The sequence below is a fragment of the Chiloscyllium plagiosum genome, chromosome 3 (assembly GCF_004010195.1).
Source record: "Chiloscyllium plagiosum isolate BGI_BamShark_2017 chromosome 3, ASM401019v2, whole genome shotgun sequence".
In the NCBI taxonomy this organism is placed as follows: Eukaryota; Metazoa; Chordata; class Chondrichthyes; order Orectolobiformes; family Hemiscylliidae; genus Chiloscyllium; species Chiloscyllium plagiosum.
Genome location: NC_057712.1, coordinates 123,767,989 through 123,789,536, shown reverse-complemented (window position 1 = coordinate 123,789,536; position 21,548 = coordinate 123,767,989). Strand labels below are relative to the sequence as shown.

General features: G+C 46.6%; 1 protein-coding gene across 5 annotated transcripts in view; it reads left to right on the top strand.

The window, feature by feature from the left end:
• daam2 (dishevelled associated activator of morphogenesis 2) overlaps positions 1-21,548 on the top strand; it is a 326,991-nt gene that overhangs the window by 239,994 nt on the left and 65,449 nt on the right. For 4 of the 5 annotated variants that reach the window (XM_043687244.1, XM_043687246.1, XM_043687247.1 and 1 more), the window contains exons 16-21: positions 2,000-2,038; positions 2,194-2,300; positions 3,970-4,054; positions 7,099-7,205; positions 8,160-8,248; positions 10,590-10,758. In XM_043687244.1, coding sequence (XP_043543179.1) covers positions 2,000-2,038; positions 2,194-2,300; positions 3,970-4,054; positions 7,099-7,205; positions 8,160-8,248; positions 10,590-10,758 — 596 coding nt within the window. The remainder of the gene's footprint in view (positions 1-1,999; positions 2,039-2,193; positions 2,301-3,969; positions 4,055-7,098; positions 7,206-8,159; positions 8,249-10,589; positions 10,759-21,548) is intronic. The other variant, XM_043687248.1, reaches the window with a different exon arrangement.

Here is a 21,548-nt window from a genome sequence, read left to right as displayed (position 1 = left end):
AGGTCTGAGAGTAGGAGAGAGAATGGGGAGGCTGTGTTTTAGGCAACGCATATCATAACAGTAAAAAAACATGGAAGGATTGAATCAGGCTTTAAAGTTACTGAACTCGATGCCGAACCCTGGAGAATGCCGGGTCCCTGAGGAAAATGAGATGTTGTTCTTGGAGCTTGCGCTGAAACTCGCTGGAGCAGTGCGGAATGTGGCATGGTGCCTCAGCAGTTAGCACTGCTGCCTCACCACGCCAGAGACCTGGGTTCAATCCCAGCCTTGGGTGACTGTCTGTGTGGAGTTTGCACATTCTCCCAGTGTCTGTGTCAGTTTCCTCCGGGTGCTCCGGTTTCCTCCCACCAAAGCTGTACAGGTGGGGTGGATATGTCTGGGGCTGTGCAGACTAGATGGGTTGGCCATGGGAAAAATAGGGTTACAGGGATAGGGTGCTCTTCAGAGGGTTGCTGTAGACTCGATGGGCCAAATGGCCTGCTTTCACACCATAGGGATTCTATGATCTTCTTCCCTGTTGGCATGGGAACCCGGCAGTGTGTTGAAGTGGAAGCTCAGTGTCCATAGAAATGATAATCTGACTTTCTCTCAGCTGCTGTCAGTTCTGAAGGAGAGTCACCAGACTCCCAAGTGTTCACTCTATTTTCAGACCGGCTGAGTTTCTCTAACAATTTCGGTTTTAGTCTCAGATCTCCCGCTAGAGTAGGTCTTTGTTTTAATGCTGAGCTTGAGCCTCAAAGTGGTCATTTCTCTCAGTCCCCCGGGGTTTAGAGAGAGAGAGAGAGAGAAAGAGAGCTATGCTTGTGCCCCGACATGGCAGTTTTTACTTGCCTGCTTAATCCCTCAATTTTGCAGTGCTTTGCTGAGGATGACAGTGAAATTTCAGTATTGTGCTGGATCCCCCCCTCCCTCCCAGAACTGAGAGTGACAGTAAATGCTACTGAGCAGCTGGTCGGATTGTAAGATTTCATTGAACGCCTTCCATTGAATGAAAGCCAAGCCTAGAAAATGCCAAGGACTCAATATCGATTCAATAATTTTCAGGTCTAAGCACTTTCTCCCATGTCCTTACCCCAATCTTCCTCCCACACCAGATCTTGTCACCATGTGGCCTGCTACCTCTAACAACCCATTGTCAGCCGCTAATGGTCCCCATTAACAACTCCTCACTCCTTTGTCTCAACAATTGTTTTACTCTCTCTCTTGCCCCCCATCTCCACCTATCATTCACTCGCTCCCCTCCCCTACCCCTTCTTCAGCATGGGTACCAACCTTTTCCTGTCTACATAAATACAAGCGAAAGAACTGCGGACACTGGAAACCAGAAACAAAAACAGAAATTGCTGGAAAAACTCATCTGTGGAGAGACATCAGAGTTAACGTTTCGGGTCCAGCGACCCTTCCTCCTAGCTACCGTCAGTCCTGAGGAAGGATTACTGGACTCAAAAGGTTAACTCTGTTTTCTCTTCACAAGTGCTGCCCAACCGCCTGAGTTTCTCCTGCGATTTCAGTTTTTGTTAATACTAAATGACTTTGGTTCATTAACAATCGATTTCTTGGGTTGCAATTTAAACACACATGCCACTCTGTTTTGGTGGGTTTGAGTGTAAGGGCATAGTGACAGAGAAGTGAGTGCCAATGGAGCAAGGTGCATGTCCGCCTGCTAACATGGCCGACAGTAATTTCTAAGCGGTGACATCCCCTGTCTCACTGATGGGCCAGTGTTAAGATTGAGGTGGCTATCAGAAAGAGTTTGATAATTAATTACTATTAGACTACAGTAGTGCATAATACATTAGTCGCCTCCAATGTTTGACCAATGAAAGTAAACCATAGGGTAGAGATGGTTGCTCGGTGCACAGTGATGAGCTGCTAAGATTTGTTCGACATTGGTTCATACTTTTCCAACACAATTCTTGCATGGCTGCTTTCTGCTGAATACTAATTCATCTTGGCATGTTTCAATTTTCTATGCTTCTCGATGACCTTTGCTGCACAGGACCTGTTCCCTCACCCTCAGACTAACCTCTCGGAACAGGTGAGTGTGCAACCTGTTCACTTTGCCAGTGAGAAATCACCACCATTCATGCACTGAGTTTCACCAAGTTGACTACCGGATGATTTGCGTCCAGTTCAGCTGATGGAACGGTGTTTTATTTTGCTTTCCCCCTCCCAAACCCGACACATCCACAGAAAGAGCTGGGGTCCACCGAGGATCTCTACCTCACGATGAGGAAGGTGAAGGAGCTATCAGTGATTGATGGACGAAGGGCTCAGAACTGCGTCATTCTGTTGTCAAAGTAAGTACAAGGCTCAGAGTGTTTGCCAAGTCATTTATTGTCCTGCTGCGAGTTTTGTGAGTGAGTGAACCATCCCACGTAGAATCAGCGAGGAAGGTCAATGTCTGTTCAATCTTGAGTAGAATAACAGTCCCAGGATTGCTATTGAATTCAATGTGACTGTGGCTGCATTTCAGCATACCACATCAAACTGCCCCGTAATTTGGGAAGTCGAGAGGCTGTAACAGTTGTTAGGGCAGGACGGTGGCTCAGTGGTTAGCACTGCCACCTCACAGCACCAGGGTGCCAGGTTCGATTCCAGCCTCGGGTGACTGTCTGTGTGGAGTTTGCACATTCTCCCCATGTCTGCGTGGGTGTGCTCCGGTTTCCCCCCACAGTGCAGGTTAGGTGAATTGGCCATGCTAAATTGCCCGTAGTGTTAAGTGAAGGGGTAAATGTAGAGGCCTGGGTTCAATTCCCACCTCAGGCAACTGTCTGTGTGGTGTTTGCACATTCTCCCTGTGTCTGTGTTGGTTTCCTCCCACAGTTCAAAGATGTGCAGGTCAGGTGATGTTGGCCATGCTAAATTGCCCATAGTGTTAGTAGCATTAGTCAGACGGAAATGTGTCTGGATGGGTTACTCTTTGGAGAGTCTGTGTGGTCTTGTTGGGCCGAAGGGTCTGTTTCCACACTGTAGGGAATCTAATATAATCTATTAAAAACGCAAGTTCTTTTATTCTCTCTTTTCTTGCTTGTTTCTGAGCTTACTAATAGGAGAGGAACATTAACATGTGACTAGGTAAAAACAATGACTGCAAATGCTGGAAACCAAAGTTTAGATTACTCCTCGGATGCTGCCTGAACTGCTGTGCTTTGCCAGCACCACTCTAATCTAAACATTAACATGTGATGTTTGCCCCTCGAGAAAGGTGCATTCATGCAAGTCCTTTCCGAAACAGTGAGAACATTGTCAATGGAGTCAAACATGGAAGGGAATTTACAAACAGCAAGATTCCATCATGATGTCAATGTCAATCAATCTGTTTTTGGTTCTGTTGTTTGAGGGAGGGTGGTTGCCTGGGATTGTGCCCCTACCCACTCTCAGTTTAGCACCATGGGGCTCATTATGGGCTGGGCAAAACAGGGTCTTGGTTTGAACAGGGATGTCACCTCTGAGGATACAGCACTCCCTCAAGTCTTGCACTAAACTGTCAGCTTCTGATACGACTGGGACTTTAACTGGAGCAGGTGAACCTGCAGCAGCGCAGGCCTGCTTCTGCTGGATCTCAAAGTCATGCCTGGACTTTATGGTCCTCCAACCATCAGTGGTCTGGTTTGTCCCACCGCAGGCAGCACAGTGGCTCAGTGGCTAGCACTGCTGCCTTCACAGCACCATGGAGCCATGTCTACACATTCTCCCTGTGTCTGCGTGGGTTTCCTCTGAGCACTTTGGTTTCCTCCCACAGCCCAAATATATGCAAGTCGGCCATGCTAAACTGCCCATAATGCCTAGGGATGTGCAGACAAGGTAGATTAGCTTTGGGAAATACAGGGTTTCAGGGATAGGGTAAGGATGTGGATGTCTTGCGGAGGGTCAGTGTGGACCTGCTGAGCTGAATGGCCTGTTTGCATGCTGTAGGGATTTTATGATTATTCTATGATTCTATCCAATGTTCTCATCTCCTGTTAGGCTAAAGCTGTCCAATGAGGAAATCAAGCGTGCAATCTTGCAAATGGACGAACAAGAAGACTTGGCCAAGGACATGCTGGAACAGGTAAGGGTGCAGATCCTTCTGTGAGCTTGGACCAGATGGAATGGAGATGAGCACACTGGGGTCCCACCATGCCACAAGGGTCAATCTTAGGTTAAGTGACATTCTCCTACCATGTGCTGAATGAACCTGATGGCAGTGTGGGTGCCATAAATGAAGTGCACAATGGGGAAAACATGGGCTAATCTCTATCCCTGATGGTGGGTATATTCCTGTCAGAGGAGGAATGGATTGGGTTTAGCTGCGATTGTCTTACGTGAGAAGTAGGAAGAGTTCGCTCCTCACATTCCCTGTGCTGTCCGTTTAACTCTTGGCCAATCATCAACATCAATCCACTCATCTTTCCAATCCCCATATCCTTATTGACCAAAAAGGCCATCGATCTCAGCCTTTGAATACAGTAAACCAGTCAGCATCCACAGGGTTCTGCTTCAGACAATTGTAAATATTCACAAGCGTTTGAGTAAAGACATTATTCTTCATCTCAGTCTGAACTGGGTTGTCTTGAGATGATCTCTCCTTGCTCTAGTTTCCCTGGCCATGAGAAACACCCTTTCAGCCTCGAACCTGTGAAACACTCTCCGAACCTTGTAGTGAGGACACTTCTCATTTTTCTAAACTCCATAGTTCCACAGAAGGTCCTGTCGTAAACATTCTATCAGAATATAGATCCAACCTGCTTAATGTGTGCGCACAGGCTAAACCCCTCATCCCAGCAGTGCTCCACTTCCATTTCAGGGACAGCCACTATAATTGTACTCTACCCCCTTAACAACTTCACTGCCATGCGGCCAAAAAAGCCTATCAGCATGAATAAAACCATCCAAATCCTGGGCCAGTCCAGTCCTCACCATCAAGAGCATGGGCACAGTCATGCCAGAGTCTGTCACTGGGCTTTGTTTCAGCAGAGTCATGGGATTGTTACAACAGAGTGAGAGGCCATTTGGCCCATTGTGCTTGAATTGGTTTGATTACTCAGTGCCAGTCTCCTGCCTTTCCCCCCATATCCCTGCACACCATTTCTATCCAAGGAATCATCCAATACCCCTCTTGAAGACCTTAATTGAACCTGACTCTGATACATTTTCAAACAGTGTATTCCCGACTCTAGCCACTCTCTGTGTGCGCGTCCAAAGTTTATTTCTCACAACAGCCTTGCTTCATTTGCACGTCACTTTAAATCCGAATGGCATTACAGGGTGATGTTTTCCCCTTGACTGTCAGTGCAGAGTAAAGCAAGCTGCCTCTGATCAAATCCTGCTCCCAACTAGGATTAATGCAAGTCCATTACCATTCACAAACTAAATCCCTCCCCTCCTATTCCCAAAACCTCTTAAAATGTTTCAGGGTTGGTCACAGTTATAACTCTTCCAATGATTTAATCTCTGCACAGCCAGATGGAATGATTTGCTGTATTTTCATGAATGATGGCCAGGGGTATTCATGATGTGAGGGGTGAACTTGGGGCCCAGATCTTTAGAGTCATAGAGCTGTACAGCATGGAAACAAACCCTTCAGTCCAACTCGTCCATGCCGACCAGATATCCTAGCCTAGTCTAGTGCCACCTGCCAGCACCTGACCCATATCCCTCGAAACCCCTCATATTCATATACCCATCCAGATGCCTTTTAAAAGTTGTAATTGTACCAGCCTCCACCACTTCCTCAGGCAGCTCATTCCATAAACGCACCACCCTCTGTGTGGAAACATTGCCCCTTAGGGCCCTTATATATTTTCCCCTCTCACCCTAAACCTATGCCCTTTACCACCCCACCCCAGGGAAAATACCTTGTCTATTTATCCTGTCTATGCCCCTCATGATTTTGTCAATCTTCATAAGGTCACCCCTCAGCCTCCGAACGCTCCAATGAAAACAGCCCCAGACTATTCAGCCTCTCCCTGTAGCTCAAACCCTCCAACCCTGGCAACATCCTTATAAATGTTTTCTGAAACCTTGCAAGTTTCACAACATCTTTCCGATAGGAAGGATACCAGAATTGCACACAATATTCCAAAAGTGGCCTAACCAATGTCTTGTACAGCCGCAACATGATCTCCCAACTCCTGTACTCAACACTCTGACCAATAAAGGAAAGCAAACCAACCGCTTTCTTCACTATCCTATCCACTTTCAAGGAGCTATGAACCTGGACTCCAAGGTCTCTTTGTTCAGCAACACTCCCCAGGACCTTACCATTAAGTGTATAAGTCCTGCTAAGATTTGCTTTTCCAAAATGCAGCACCTCACATTTATCTGAATTAAACTCCATCTGCCACTTCTCAGCCCATTGGCCCATCTGATCAAGATCCCGTGTGATCTGAGGTAACCCTCTTCACTGTCCAGTACATCTCCAATCTTGGTGTCATCTGCAAACTTACTAACTATACCTCCTATGTTCACATCTAAATAATTTAAATAATGACGAAAAGCAGTGGACCCAGCACTGATCCTTGTGGCACTCCACTGCTCACAGGCCTCCAGTCTGAAAAACAACCCTTCTCCACCACCCTCTGTCTTCTCCCTTCGAACCAGTTTTGTATCCAAATGGCTCGTTCTCCCTGTAGAAATTCACGGGCTGATGAAGGGCTCCTGCCTGAAACGTCGATTTTCCTGCTCCTCGGATGCTGCCTGACCTGCTGTGCTTTTCCAGCACCACTCTAATCTTGACTCTGATCTCCAGCATCTGCCATCTTCACTTTTGCCCAGTTCTCCCTGTACTCCATAAGATCTAACCTCGCTAACCAGTCTCCCATGGGGAAGCTTGAGGGCAGCTGAATGCAACATCCTGATTTGTAAAAGGAATCGATATTTGTTATTGACCGCAGGAGATAAGCATTTTTGGCACCTTCAATGCAGTGGGGGGGGGTGGCTGTTAGGATCGTACCTAGTCTGCTTCCAGGCCGAGTTGATCTGGTGAATGGACACTGCAGTCAACTAGCTCCTGGTGTTGATCACTGTCATTCAGCTCTCCCCACTTCCCCATGAACGTAGTGAGAGGACGTCAGCAGTTGTCCTTCTTAATTGCTGTAATAACTTCCTCCCCAGCTCCTCAAGTTCGTCCCAGAGAAGAGTGACATTGACCTTCTGGAGGAGCATAAACATGAGACTGATCGCATGGCCAGGGCAGATCGCTTCCTCTATGAGATGAGCAGGTTGGTCAATATAATGCAGGATGGTATTAATAATTCCACCAGTGATGGTGCTGCAGGGCCCTGCTGGTCTCCTGTCTGAGTGTGAGGAGCTGCGGACTGAGCCATGGAGATGTGAGACTGGATAGGAGCAGTTTGACAAGCTTTTGGGGAATCAGGGCCAATCAATAGAGAACAACATCACAGCACAACTGATTAGATTAGATTCCCTATAGTATGGAAACAGGCCCTTCAGCCCAACAAGTCCACACCGATCCTCTGAAGAGTAACCCACCTATAACCATTCCCCCTACCCTATATTAACCTCTGACTAATGCACCTAACACTATAGGCAATTTAGCATGGCCAATTCACCTGGCCTGCACATCTTTGGACTGTGGGAGGAAACCGGAGCACCCAGAGGAAACCCACGCAGACATGGGGAGAATGTGCAAACTCCACACAGACAGTCACCTGAGGCGGGAATTGAGCTCATGACCCTGGCGCCGTGAGGCTGCAGTGCTAACCGCTGAGCCACCAAACCACCTTACCATGCTTCAGCTATTAAATCCCTCTCTAAATACATACTTAGTCAGTGGAGTGGGTGGACGAACCTTATAGAAACACGTAAAATATTATCAGAACTAGATGGGGGTAAATGCAGGCAGGATTTTCCCCATGATTGGGAATTCCAGAACTAGCGGCCACAGTCTAAGGATAAGGAGTAGGCCATTTGGGACTGACATGAGGAGAAATTTGTTCGCCCAGAGAGTAGAAGGCTCTGCCAGAGAACCGAGGCCAAAACATACAGTTCTTCAGACAAAAGGGTTCAAGGGGTCTGGGGGAGATAGCGGGAACAGGGGACCGAGTTGGATGATCAGCTGTGATCATTTCTAATGGCGGAGTAGGCACAGATGGCCAACTAGCCTCCTCCAACTCCTGTTTTATCTGAGCACATTCTGTTCACCCATCCCACAGGATTGACCACTACCAACAGCGCCTGCAGGCTTTATTCTTCAAGAAGAAGTTTGCCGAGCGTCTCGCAGAAGCAAAGCCAAAGATCGAAGGTAAGGCCATCAAAGAGGTCGATCTGGGTAAATATTTACGCTGTTAAACATCTCTGTTTGTGCAATAACTCGAAATGGTGTGCTGACGCGGGCCTGAGCAGCTGGAGAGCTTCACTTGCCATTTGTTTATTCGAGAGGGCTCAGCCAGTACAAACACATTTTTTTAAAGTGAGCAGTAAATCATTCGGTAAATGTGCTATGCTCTGCTCCTTAAAGGGGCTGCACTGCAGCCTCTGCGGTCTGGTCAGCGGGGAATGGACAAAGTTACACTCAAGGGAATGAAACATCTCCCCACCCCGCTGTAGGCACCTCAGTCTTTCGAGCCTGCTCTGTCGTTCGGGTTAGAACGAAACCATGGCTGCTTCTCCTCCTCTCCCTGTCTCCTACTTTGCTTATCAAGAAGCTATTTACCTGTCCCTTTGAGCGACACAGTGGCTCAGTGGTTAGCACTGCTCCCTCACAGTGCCAGGGACCCGGGTTCAATCCCAGCCTCGGACGACTGTATGTGTGGAGTTTGCACATTCTCCCCGTGTCTGTGTGGGTTTCCTCCCACAGTTCAAAGGTGAATTGGCCATGCTAAATTACCAATAGTGTTCAGGGATGTGTAGTTAGGTGCATTAGTCAGGAGGAAATATAAAAGTAATAGGGTAGGATCTGGGTGGGTTACTCTTTGTAGGGTGGGTGTGGACTTGTAGGGATACTATGAAATATATTCAAATTTCCCTCACAATCGGAGGAAGAGAATTTCAAAGACTTGCAGCCCTCTGTGAGAAATCTTCACAGAATCCCTACAGTGTGGATACAGCCCATTCAGCTCATACTGACCCTCCAAAGAGCATCCCACCAAACCAAACCCCTCCCCCCCCCAATCCTATCCCTACATTTCCCATGGCTAATCCACCTAGCCTGGACACTGTGGGCAATATAAATGTCCAATCCACTTAACCTGCGCACATTTGGACTGTGGGAGGAAACCCACAGAGACACAGGGAGAATGTGCAAACTCCACACAGACAATCATCTGAGGCTGGAATTAAACCTGCCTCCCCAGTGCTGTGAGGCAGCAGCTTCCAACCACTGAGCCTCCATGATGCTCAAATTGCTTGAGTCCTCCCTGGTAGGGGAATGAACCACAGACTCCCACATGACAGGCAGGGATACTAACCACAATAACTACTAAGGATCTGACATGTGATTCTGTGAAAAGATATGTATTTTCCTCATCTCTGTCTCAAATGGGTGACCCCTTATTTCTAAAAATGACCCCAGTTCTGAATTCTGTCAGGTGAGGAACCATCCTTTCTATCTCTGTCAAGATCACTCAAAGATCTTCTTTGGTCTAATCAAGGGATCTCTCTTTTTTGTAAACTTCAGTGGGTACATGCTTGGCATTGTAAGACAACTGGCCCATTCCAATAATTCACTGAACCGCTTCCGAAACATTCAGATCTTCTTTAAATGTGGAGAGAAACATTATACACAGCACTGTGGATGTCATGATTTGGAGCAACCAGTGTTGAACTGGGGTGGACAGTGTTAAAAATCACACAACACCAGGTTATAATCCAACAGCTTTATTTGGAGGCTCTAGCATTCGAAGCGCTGCTCCTTCATCAGCAGGATCAGCGTTGTTTTGTGCAGACCAAGCAGTAGATACCTATCATGTTACGGTGATTGCTTTTCAGGTGAATGCCTAGCAGCCCGACAAGGTGTACTTACCTTTATTAAAAAAAATTACCCTGTGAGATAACTGGGTTGGATAAGTCCGGAGAGGGGCAATCTGATTTACATTCATAAAACCGTGCCCAAGCAAGTAATTCTTTAGTTTGTTCACGGGATGAGGGCTGGGCCAGCATTTATTGCCCATCCCTATTTACCCAGAGGGCAGTTAAGAGTCAACCACATTGCTGTGGGTCTGGAGTCACATGTAGGCCAGACCAGGAAAGGATGTGGCTGTTACCTTCCCTGAAGGACGTGGGTCTGAAGTGAACCAGATGGGGTTTTCCAACAATCCACAATGGATTTATGGTCATCATTAGACCCTTAATTCTAGATTTTTGTTGACTTCAAATTCCACCATCTGCTGTGGTGGGATTCAAACGCGGATCCCCAGAACATGACCTGGGTCTCTGGATTAGTAGCCTAATGATAAGACCACTAGGCCATTGCCTCCCCTGATTAATAAACATTAATTAAAAATTTTAAAAAATGTAGAAAGGTGTCATAAGGCAGTTCCTGTGGTTCACTGTTTGACGGGTTTTGTTTCAAAGAGGTGAATGCAATCTTGTTTTTTCTTTCCTTCTCTCCGAAACCACCATCACCCCTTTCCACCCGATTCCAGTCATCCTCTTGGCTTCCAAAGAGCTCTGTCGGAGCAAGAGACTGAAGCAGCTCCTGGAGGTGGTCCTTGCCTTTGGAAACTACATGAACAAGGGCCAGAGGGGGAATGCTTTCGGTTTCCGAATCTCCAGCCTCAACAAGATTGGAGATACAAAGTCAAGCATCGACAGGTAGGGGAGAAATGGGCAGGCAGACCACCTAGTCCGGTGATCGGGAACAGGGCATAGGATAGGGAATTCAGGATTCAGGCCTTCACTCTAAAGGTGATTGGAATATGGAACATGCTGCTCACGGTTACTGAGGCAAGAATTATAGGTTTAAACAGAGAGGAAGAAGTTTGCATGGAGCATGAATAACTGGCTCAGATATTTTTTAATCACCCTGTTGTGACACAGCTCTGGGGCACGTTGGACTTGAGCCCGCACCTTCTAGCTCAGAAGTACAGACACTGCCGCTGCACCACAGGAGCCCTAAAGTATCAGTGTAGACTGGGTGGGCCAATTTGCTGTGCCTGCTGTGTCATGTAACACATCATTGGAGGTGGTTTTGGGAAATGCTCCCCAATACAAAATGGCTGATGTTGTCTGACATTGTTAACTTCTGCGGAGAGCCCGTTCTGAGCACACATCGCCTTCAGTTCTGTCTGTCTAATCACCATCCCTCTTCCCTTTGTCGGAGAGTCACAGAGATGTACAGCAGAGAAACTGAGCCTTCAGTCCAACTCATCCAGAAATCTGAAATTAATCTAGTCCCGTCTGCCAGCATTTGACCCATATCCCTCTCAAACCCTTGGAACCACAGACAACATTCAACTTGTTGATGGCCCTAAGGGTTTGAATATCGCGCACTGTCGGAGCTCTGGTTAGCCAGGTCTCCTGCCCCTCCTCTCCACCCCTTGTCAATATTTACTCTGAAGCTTTCTTGCTCAAACCTCTTTGGAGTTGTCCATCTCCCGAGTCTTCAAAAGCTCCCTGCAAACAATATCTCCTTGGCCAGTCCTATTTGCCCTGGGTCGCATTCTTCATTTTCTCCACAAAATTCCACCCCCCCCCCCTTCCCTCAAACTCCTCGGCCCATTGTTGCTGTAATTCCAGCCACGTTGCGTCACTCTGGAGAATCAATGTAGTAATTCCTAGATCAGTAATCACCTCGTGTTTTGAAGTCAATTGGAAAACCAAACACTGCAGTTGGAAGGTGAGTCTAATAGTGACCATGCTGGAGAAAAAGTGTGTGGCTTATTTTGAAGGGAGGAAATCTGCTGTCCTTACCTGGTCTGGCCTACACGTGACTCCTGCCCACAGCAATGTGGTTAACACTTAACTGCCCTCTGGAATTTCTCAGTGAGCTGCTCAGTTGTATCAAAAGGCTGTAAAGTCTCAAAAAAGCAGGGAAAATGGACAGATTGACCTGGGCACCAGAAACGACAATGGAAAACAAACCAGCCCTGCAAAGTCTTCCTGACTAACATCTGAGGACTACTGCAGGGAGAAGTGTCTCACAAACGCGTCAAGCAACAACCTCCCATAGTCATGCTCAGGGACTCATACCTTCCAATGTCCTGGACAGCACCATGACCATCCCTGGGTATATCCTGTCCCCGAGGCAGCACAGAGTCCGCACAGGTGGCAGCACAGTGACATACATTCAGGAGGGAGTTGTGTCAAGAGGGTGGTGCTGGAAAAGTACAGCAGGTCAGGCAGCATCCAAGGAGCAGGAGCATCAACGCTTCAGGCATTAGCCCTTTATCAGGAATGAAATATGCCAGAAACCTTGATTCTTCTGCTTCTCGGATGCTGCCTGACCTGCTGTGCTTTTCCACCACCACACTTTCAACTCTGATCTCCAGCACCTGCAGTCCTCACTGTCTCCCACTCGGGAGGGAGTTGTCAATATTGACTCTGAACCTCATGAAGTCTCATGGCTTCAGGTTAAATATTTACAAAGAAGCGTTCTATCGGTTACCACATACTGTCCTCCATTGGCTGATGAATCAGTACTCCTACACGGCGAACAATACTTGGAGCAAGCAATGAGGTGATAAGGACACAAAACGTTCTGTGGGTGGGGAATTTCAGTGGCTTGGCACTGCTGACTGAGGTGGCCAGCCCCTAAAGGGTGTAGCCGTTACACTGGGTCTGTGGCAGGTTGTGAGGGAACCAACAAGAAGGGAAACCATACTTATAGAGTCATAGAGTCAAACAGCATTGGAACAGACCCTTCAATCCAACCCGTCCATACTGAACAAGTTTCCCAAACTAAACTAGTCCCCACTTGCTGCATTTGAACCCGATTCCTCTGAACCTGACCTATTCATGAACCTGTTCAAATCACTTGAAATGTTGTTACTGTGCTGCGTTCTACCACTTCCCCGGCAATTCATGCCACACACCAACCACTCTGCGTGAAAATGTTGCCCCTCAGATCCTTTTTAAAGATCTCTCTCTTCTCATCTTAAAAATATGCCCCCTTGTTTTGACCTTCCCCACCCAAGGGATAAGGTTTTTGCAGTTCACCTTATCTATGCCCCTGATGATTTTATATATCTCTATATGGACACCCCTCAACCTTCTACTCTCCAGGATAAAAGGTCCCAACCTATCCAGCCGCTCCTTATAACTCAAGCCCTCCATTTCCAACAACATCCTGGTAAATCTTTTTAAACCCTCTCCTATTTAATAATATTCTTCCTATAGTAGTGCGACCAGAGCTGTACACAATGCTCCAAAAGTAGCCTCACGACGTACTGTACAACCTCAACATGACATCCCAACTCCTACACTCAAAGATCCGAGCAATGAAGGCAAGTGTGTTATAAACGCCTTCTTAACCGCCCTGTCTACCTGTCACACAACTTTCAAGGAACTATGTACCTGAACCCGCAGGTCTCTCTGTTCGCCAACACTTAGAGTCATAGAGTCATAGAGATGTACAGCACAGAAACAGACCCTTCAGTCCATCCCGTCCATGCCGACCAGATATCCCAACCCAATCTAGTCCCACCTGCCAGCACCCGGCCCATATCCCTCCAAATCCTTCCTATTCATATACCCATCCAAATGCCTCATAAATGTTGCAATTGTACCAGCCTCCACCACTTCCTCTGGCAGCTCATTCCATACATGTACCACCCTCTGCGTGAGAAAGTTGCCCCATAGGTCTCTTTTATATCTTTCCACTCTCATCCTAAACCTATGCCCTCTGGTTCTGGACTGCCCTACCCCAGGGAAAAGACTTTGTCCATTTACTCTATCCATGCCCCTCATGATTTTATAAACCTCTATAAGGTCACCCCTCAGCCTCCGACGCTCCAGGGAAAACAGCCCTAGCCTAGTCAACCTCTCCCTATAGCTCACTTCCCAAGGTTCTACCATTAACTTTACAAGTCCTGCCATTGTTTGTTTTACCAAAATACAATACCTCATATTTATCCGAATTAGACTCCATCTACCACTCCTCAGCCCATTGGCCCAATTGATGAAGATCCGTTTGTAATCTTAGATAACCTTCTTCGCTGTCAACTGTGCCACCAATTTTGGTGTCACCATAAATTTACAAGCCATGCCTCCTAACTTCTCATCCAAATCGTTTATATAAATGACAAACAACAATATACACCAATCCCTGTGGAACACTGCTGGTTACAGGCCTCCAATCCGAAAAACAATCCTCCTCCAACGCCCTCTGACTCCTACCATCAAACCAATTTTGAATCCAATTGGAAAGCTCTCCCTGACTCCCATGTGATCTAACCAGTCTACCCCATATGGAACCTTGTCAAAGGCTTTACTAAAGTCTATATAGACAATATCCACCGCTCCTACCTCATCAATCCTTTTGGTTATGTACTCAAAACACTCAATTAAGTCTGTGAGACATGATTTCCCACGCACAAAGCCATGCTGACTATCCCGAATCAGTCCTTGCCTCTCTGACTGCATGTAAATCCTATCTGTCAGAATCTCCTCCAACAACTGACCCATGACTGATGTCAGACTCATGGGTCTGTAGTTCCCAGGATTCATCGTCCAGCCTTTCTTAAATAGAGTTATAGCATTATCCACCCTCCAGTCCTCTGGCACTAACCCATGGCTGTAGATGATATAAATTTCTCTGCAAGGGGCCCTGCAATTTCTTTCCTAACTCACCCCAACATTCTGGGATACACTTGATCAGGCCCTAGAAATTTCTCCACTTGCTCCTCTGTAATGTTGGACTGTTTTCAAGATATCAATATTTCTTTCCCCTAGTTCCCTCGCCTTCAATGTCTTTTTCCACAGTAAAAGCTGATGCAAAATATTAATTTAGTATCTCTCCCAACTCCAGTGGTTCCACACATAGATGGCCTCATTCATCTTTAAGGAGCCTTAGTTTCTAATTTGCTCTTAATGTACTTGTGGAATCTCTGGATGATCCTTAACCTTATCTATCAAGGCTATCTGATATCCACTTTTTGCCATCTTGAATTCGCTCCTACACCTCTTATACTTTTCAAGAGATTCACTTGATCTCAGTTGTCTATGTCTAACATATACATCCTTCTTATTCTTGACCAGAGCCCCCTAAAAATCTTTATTCATCCATTGTTCCCCACTCCTATCAGACTTAACTTTCACTCTAACAGGCACATACTGTCTCTGAACTCTTGTTATCTCACTTTTGAAAGCCTCCCACTTGCCAGTCATCTACTTCAATCAATTGTTGAAAGTTCTTGTCTCTTACCATCAAAATTTGCCATATTCCAATTAAGAACTTTGACCTCATCCTCATCAATCTGCCAGCTGCAGATGATGCATCTGCCCACAACAGGAGCAGTTAGAGTGACCACCATACAGTCCTTCCGGAGAGTAAACCCTGCCCTCACATTGCGATTACCCTCCATCGTTTCGTGTGACACTATCACCGTGCAAAATGGGACAGATTTTAAACAGATCTAACAACTCAAGACTGGGATCCATGAGGCACAGTGGCCATCAACAGCAGCAGAATTGTACTCCAGTGCAATGTCTAACCTCATGCCGCAGTACATCCCCCACTCAAGTATTACCATCAAGCCAGGGGATCAACTGTAATTCAATGGATAATACGAGAGACTGTGCCAGAAGCAGCAACAGGCATACCCGAAAATGAGGTTTCAACCTGGTGAAGCTACATAATAGAAAATGGGAATGCCAAACAGCATGAGCAGCGAGTGATAGACAGATGTAAACAATGCCAGAACAAATGGATCAGATCTAAGCTCTGCAGATCTGCTTTGTCCAGTCATGAATGATGGTGGACAATTAAACAACTCACTGGAGGAGGAAGTTCCACAAGTATCCCCATCCTCAATGATGGAAGAGTCCAGCACTTCAGCGCAAAAGAGAAGGCTGAAGCATTCAAGGCAATCTACATCCAGAAGCCCCAAGTGCATGATCCATCTTAGCATCCTCCAGTGGTCCCCAGCATCACAGATACCAGGCTTCAGTTAATTCAGTTCACTTCATGTGATATCAAGAAGTGGCTCAAGACACTGGATACTGCAAAGGCTACGGGCCCTGACAACATTCCAGCAATAACTTGTGCTCCGGAACTTGCTGCATCCCGAGCCAAGCTGATCCAATAAAGTTACTACACCCGAAAATGTGGAAAATTGCCCAGGCATGTCTTGTATATAAAAAGCAGGACAAATACAACCCGGCCAATCATCGCCCCATCAGTCTACTCTTGAACATCAGTAAAGTGATGGAAGGTGTCATCTGTTCAGCAATAACCTGCTCGGTGACGCCCAGTTTGGATTCCGTCAGGGCCACTCAGCTCATTACAGCTTTGGTTCAAACAAAGAGCTGAATTCCAGAGGCGGTGTGAGAGTGACAGGCCTTGACATTAAGGCTGCATTCCACCAAGTGTGGCATCAAGGAGCAATGCTGGAATCAATGGGAATCAAGAGACAAACTCTACTCATTGGATTTATACCTGGCACATAGGAAGATGGTTGTGGTTGTTGGAGGTCAGTCATCTCAGCTCCAGTCATCTCTGCAGGAGTTCCTCAGTGTAGCGTCCTAGGCCCAACCATCTTCAGCTGCTTCGTCAATGGCCTTCCCTCCATCACAAGGCTGGAAGTGGGGATGTTCATCAGTGGTGATTGCACAATGTTCAGCACCATTCACAACCCCTTAGATACTGAAGCAGACCAATGCCCAAATGCAACAAAATCGGCACAGTATCCAGGCTTGGGCTGGCAAATGGCAAGTAACATTCACACCACATGAATGCCAGGCCATGACCATCTCCAACAAGACAGAATCAAATCAATGCTCCATGATATTCAATTACATCACCATTGCTGGATCCCCCTCTTTCAACATCCTGGGGGTTACCATTAACCAGAAACTGAATTGGACTAGCTGTATATGTACTGCAGTTACAAGAGTAGATCAGATACTAGGTTTACTGCAGTGGGTAACTCACCTCCTACCTCCCCAAAGCCTAAGCACAAATGGGACTAGATTAAGTTAGGATATCCAGTCAGCATGGACAAGTTGGACCAATGGGTCTGTTTCCGTGCTGTACATCTCTGTGACTGTATGACTCCAAGTCAGGAGTGTGATGGAATACTCCCAATTTAGGACCATTAAAAAATCAGAGCAGTAGACCATTCAGTCCACTGAATCTGTTCTGCTATTGTTTGATCTGATAATCCTTACTCCACTCTCCTGCCTTTTCCCTCGTTTACCTTACTTGTTAAAACTCTGACTGTTCCAACCTTGAATATCATGACCCAGCCTCCTTGGCCGTCTCTGGTAAAGAAGGCCTCAGTCTCATTGCCCTTTGAGAGAATAAAGTCTTCCTCATCTCTGTCTTAAATGGGTGACCCTCACTCTGAGTTTATGTCCTCTGGTCCTTGACTTGCTCACAGTGGGTAACAACGTTTCCGCGTCTCATCTATCAATTCTGCTAAGAACCTTGTACATTTGAATAAGGTTGCCTGTCATTCTTCGAAACTCCAATAAGTACAGGCCCGACCAACTCAACCTCACTTCATAAGACAGTCCCTCTGGATGAGGAACAATCTATTGAACTTTCTCTGGACTGTCTCCAATGTCCTTCCTCAGTATGTCTTCCTTCGATAAAGGGCTGAAAACTGTTCAGAACATTCCCATTGTGGTCTAATTAGTTCCTGCTACTGTTTTAGCAAGGCCTCCTTTTTTTTGGTTAATTTCCTTTGAAATAAAGGCCAACATTCCATTTGCTTTCTTATTATCCACTGAAGATTAGTTTAGCTTACTTACAGTGTGGAAACAGGCCCTTCGGCCCAACAAGTCCACACCGACCCGCCGAAGCGCAACCCACCCATACCCCTACATTTACCCCTTACCTAACACTACGGGCAATTTAGCATGGCCAATTCACCTGACCTGCACATCTTTGGACTGTGGGAGGAAACCGGAGCACCCGGAGGAAACCCACGCAGACAAGCGGAGAACGTGCAAACTCCACACAGTCAGTCGCCTGAGGCGGGAATTGAACCCGGGCCTCTGGCCCTGTGAGGCAACAGTACTAACCACTGTGCCACCGTGCTGCCCACGCAACTTGAAGGCTAGCTATTTAGTGATTTATGCATGCTCCCTTTATTCTGTAGCTTTCTGCAGTCTTTCTCCATTTAAATAATATTCAGCTCCTCTATTCTTCTTGCCAAAGTGCAGAGCCTCACATTTTCCCACATCATATTCCATTTGCCAAGTTTTGGTCAACTGGCCCAACCTGTCTATATCCCACTTACCTGGATGAGTGCAGAACTAACAACAGAAAAGAAGTTTGACACCATCAGGACAAAGCAGCCCGCTTGATTGCCATCAACTCCACAGGCATCCATACACTCTACCATTGACGCTCAGTAGTAGTAGTGTGTACCATCTACAAGATGCACTGCAGAAATTCACCAATTAGGCAGAACCTTCCAAACCCATGACTGCTACCATTTCGAAGGACAAGGGAAGCAGATACCTGGGTACACCACCATCTCAATATTTCCTTGTAGCCACTCACCCATTCTGACTTCAAAACATATCGCCGTCCCTTCATTGTCGCTAAGTCAAAATCCTGGAATTCCCTCCCTAATGGCATTGTGGGACTACCCTGAAGGAATTCAGGAAGGATGCTCACCACCACCTTCTCAGGGGCACATGAGGGTGGCAAATAAATACTGGCCCAGCCCTTGATGTACAAATCACATGATACAAATGAATTGACAGAAATATGATTTGGAGGTGCCAATGTTGGACTGGGATGTACAAAGTTAAACATCACACAACACCAGGTTATAGTCCAACAGGTTTATTTGGAAGCACTAGCTTTCGGAGCGCTGCTCCTTCATCAGGTGGTTTTCGAGTATAAGATCGTAGGACACAGAATTTATAGCAAAAGTTTACAGAGTGATGTAACTGAAATTATAAATTGAAAAAGACCTGGATTATTTGTTAAGTCTCTCATCTTTTAGAATGACCATGTTGGTTTCAGTTCTTTCATATGTAAGTTCCAGAACTTTCTAAAATTACATTCTCAAGTGAACTTTAACAGTATGTGCTATGTTGGCCCGGATAATGCATTGAAGGTGTGAGGTGCCCTGTGTGAGGCTGTCTGTGCCCCAATGTTCAGACTGATTCTAATCTAAAAAAAGGGATTTACAGAATTTAACATGGATTCATGCAGTTTTTGAGCAAAATAAAATGTAATTCTGCAAGTATAAATTCACCCAACACACATATATGTATATGTGTTCATGTGTGTGTGTGTGTAAAGGGGTATAAGTCTGTGAGAGTGTGCATGTGGGAGTGTATGTGTGAGCGTATGAGAGAGCTTCTGCATGAGTGTATGGGTCTGTGTGTGTGTGCATGTGTGTGTACCCATGGGGATGGCCTCAACCAGGGCCTTGAGTTTATGTCACACTACACCTGGACACCCCATTCTGGTCTGTTACCTGCCCTCGACCTCTTTATTTCCAACTGTTGCCGGGACATTGACCACCTGTCTACCCCCCTCCCCTATTCCAACCTCTCACCCTCACAACGCGCAGCCCTCCACTCCCTCTGCCCCAACCCTGACCTCACCATCAATCCAGTGGATGAAGGGGGTGCAGTGGTAGTTTGGCACACTGATCTCTACACCGCTGAAGCCAGACGCCAACTTGAAGACACCTCCTCCTACTGCCCGCTCGGCCATGACCTCACACCCCATCACCAAACCATCATCTCTCAGACCATAAACAACCTTATTACCTCAGGAGATCTCCCACCCACAGCTTCCAACCACATAGTTTGGGAACCCTGTACTGCCGATTCTACCTCCTACCCAAGATCCACAAGCCTGACTACCCCATCGCCTCAGCCTCATCCTGCCCCACTGAATTCACCTCCACATACCGCGATACTGTCCTATTCCCCACCGGTCCAGGAGCTCCCACATATGTTCGGGACACCACCCATGCCCTCCACCTCCTCCAAGACTTTCATTTTCGTGGCCCCCAACGTCTCATCTTCACCATGGGCATCCAGTCGCTATATACTTCCACCCACCATGATCAGGGCCTCGAAGCCCTCCGTTTCTTCCCTCCCGACGTCCCCACCAGTACCCTTCCACTGACAATCTTATTCATTTGGCTGAACTGGTCCTCACCCTCAACAATTTCTCCTTCGAATCCTCCCACTTCCTCCAAACGAAAGGGGTAGCCATAGGTACCCACATGGGCCCCAGTTATGTCTGTCTCTTTGTCGGCTACGGAGAACAGTCTGTCTTCTGGAGTTACACTGGTACCATTCCCCACCTTTTCCTCCACTACATTGATGACTGCATCGGCGCCACCTCGTGCTCCTGCGAGGAGGTCGGATGTAAGTTGAATCAGGAGCTGAATTGGCCTGTCGCAAAGTTGTTACTACAGTTGTTATGGGGGATTTTTACATGCAGGTAGACTGGGAGAATCAGGATGGTATTGGACCTCAAGAAAGAGACTTTGTGGAGTGCCTCAGAGATGGATTCTTAGAACAGCTGGTGCTGGAGCCGACCAGGGAGAAGGCAATTCTGGATCTGGTATTGTGTAACGAACCAGAATTGGTCAGAGACCTCGAAGTGTAGGAGCCATTGGGAAGTAGTGACCATAATACATTAAGCTTCAATCTGCAATTTGAGAGGGAGAGCGTATAGTCGGAAGTGACAGTACTACTGTTGAATAAAGGGAACTATAGAGCTATGAGGGAGGAGCCAAAGTTCAATGGTGCAATACCTTAGCAGGGATGACCGTGGAGGAACAATGGCGGATATTTCTGTGTATAATGTAGAAGTTGCAGGATCAGTTCATTCCAAAAAGGAAGAAAGATCCCAGGAGGAGGCATGGGCGGCCGTGAACAGAGGATTACTAAGAAGGAAATACGCAGAGGAAAAAAGAGGTACGAAGGTAAACTGGCCAATAATATAAAGGAGGATAGTAAAAGCATTTTTAAGTATGTGCAAGGCAAAAAAATGGTTAGGACTAAAATTGGGCCCTTGAAGACAGAAACAGTGGAATATATTACGGGGAACAAAGAAATGGCAGAAGAATTAAATGGGTATTTCACATCTGTGTTCACTGGGTAAGACACAAGCAATCTCCCTGAGGTAACAGTGGCTGAAGGACCTGAACTTAAGGGAATTTATATTTGCTAGGATTTGGTGTTGGAGAGACTGTTAGGTCTGAAGGTTGATAAGTCTCTGGAGCCCGATTGTCTAGATCCCAGGGTACTGAAGAAGGTGGCTCGAGAAATCGTGGATGCGTTGGTGATTATTTTCCAGAGTTCGATAGATTCGGGATCAGTTCCTATGGATTGGAGGGTGGCTAATGTTATACCACTTTTTAAGAAAGGTGGGAGAGAGAAAGCAGGAAATTGTAGACCAGTTAATCTGACCTCAGTGGTGGGAAAGATGCTGGAGTCTATTATAAAGGATGAAATTA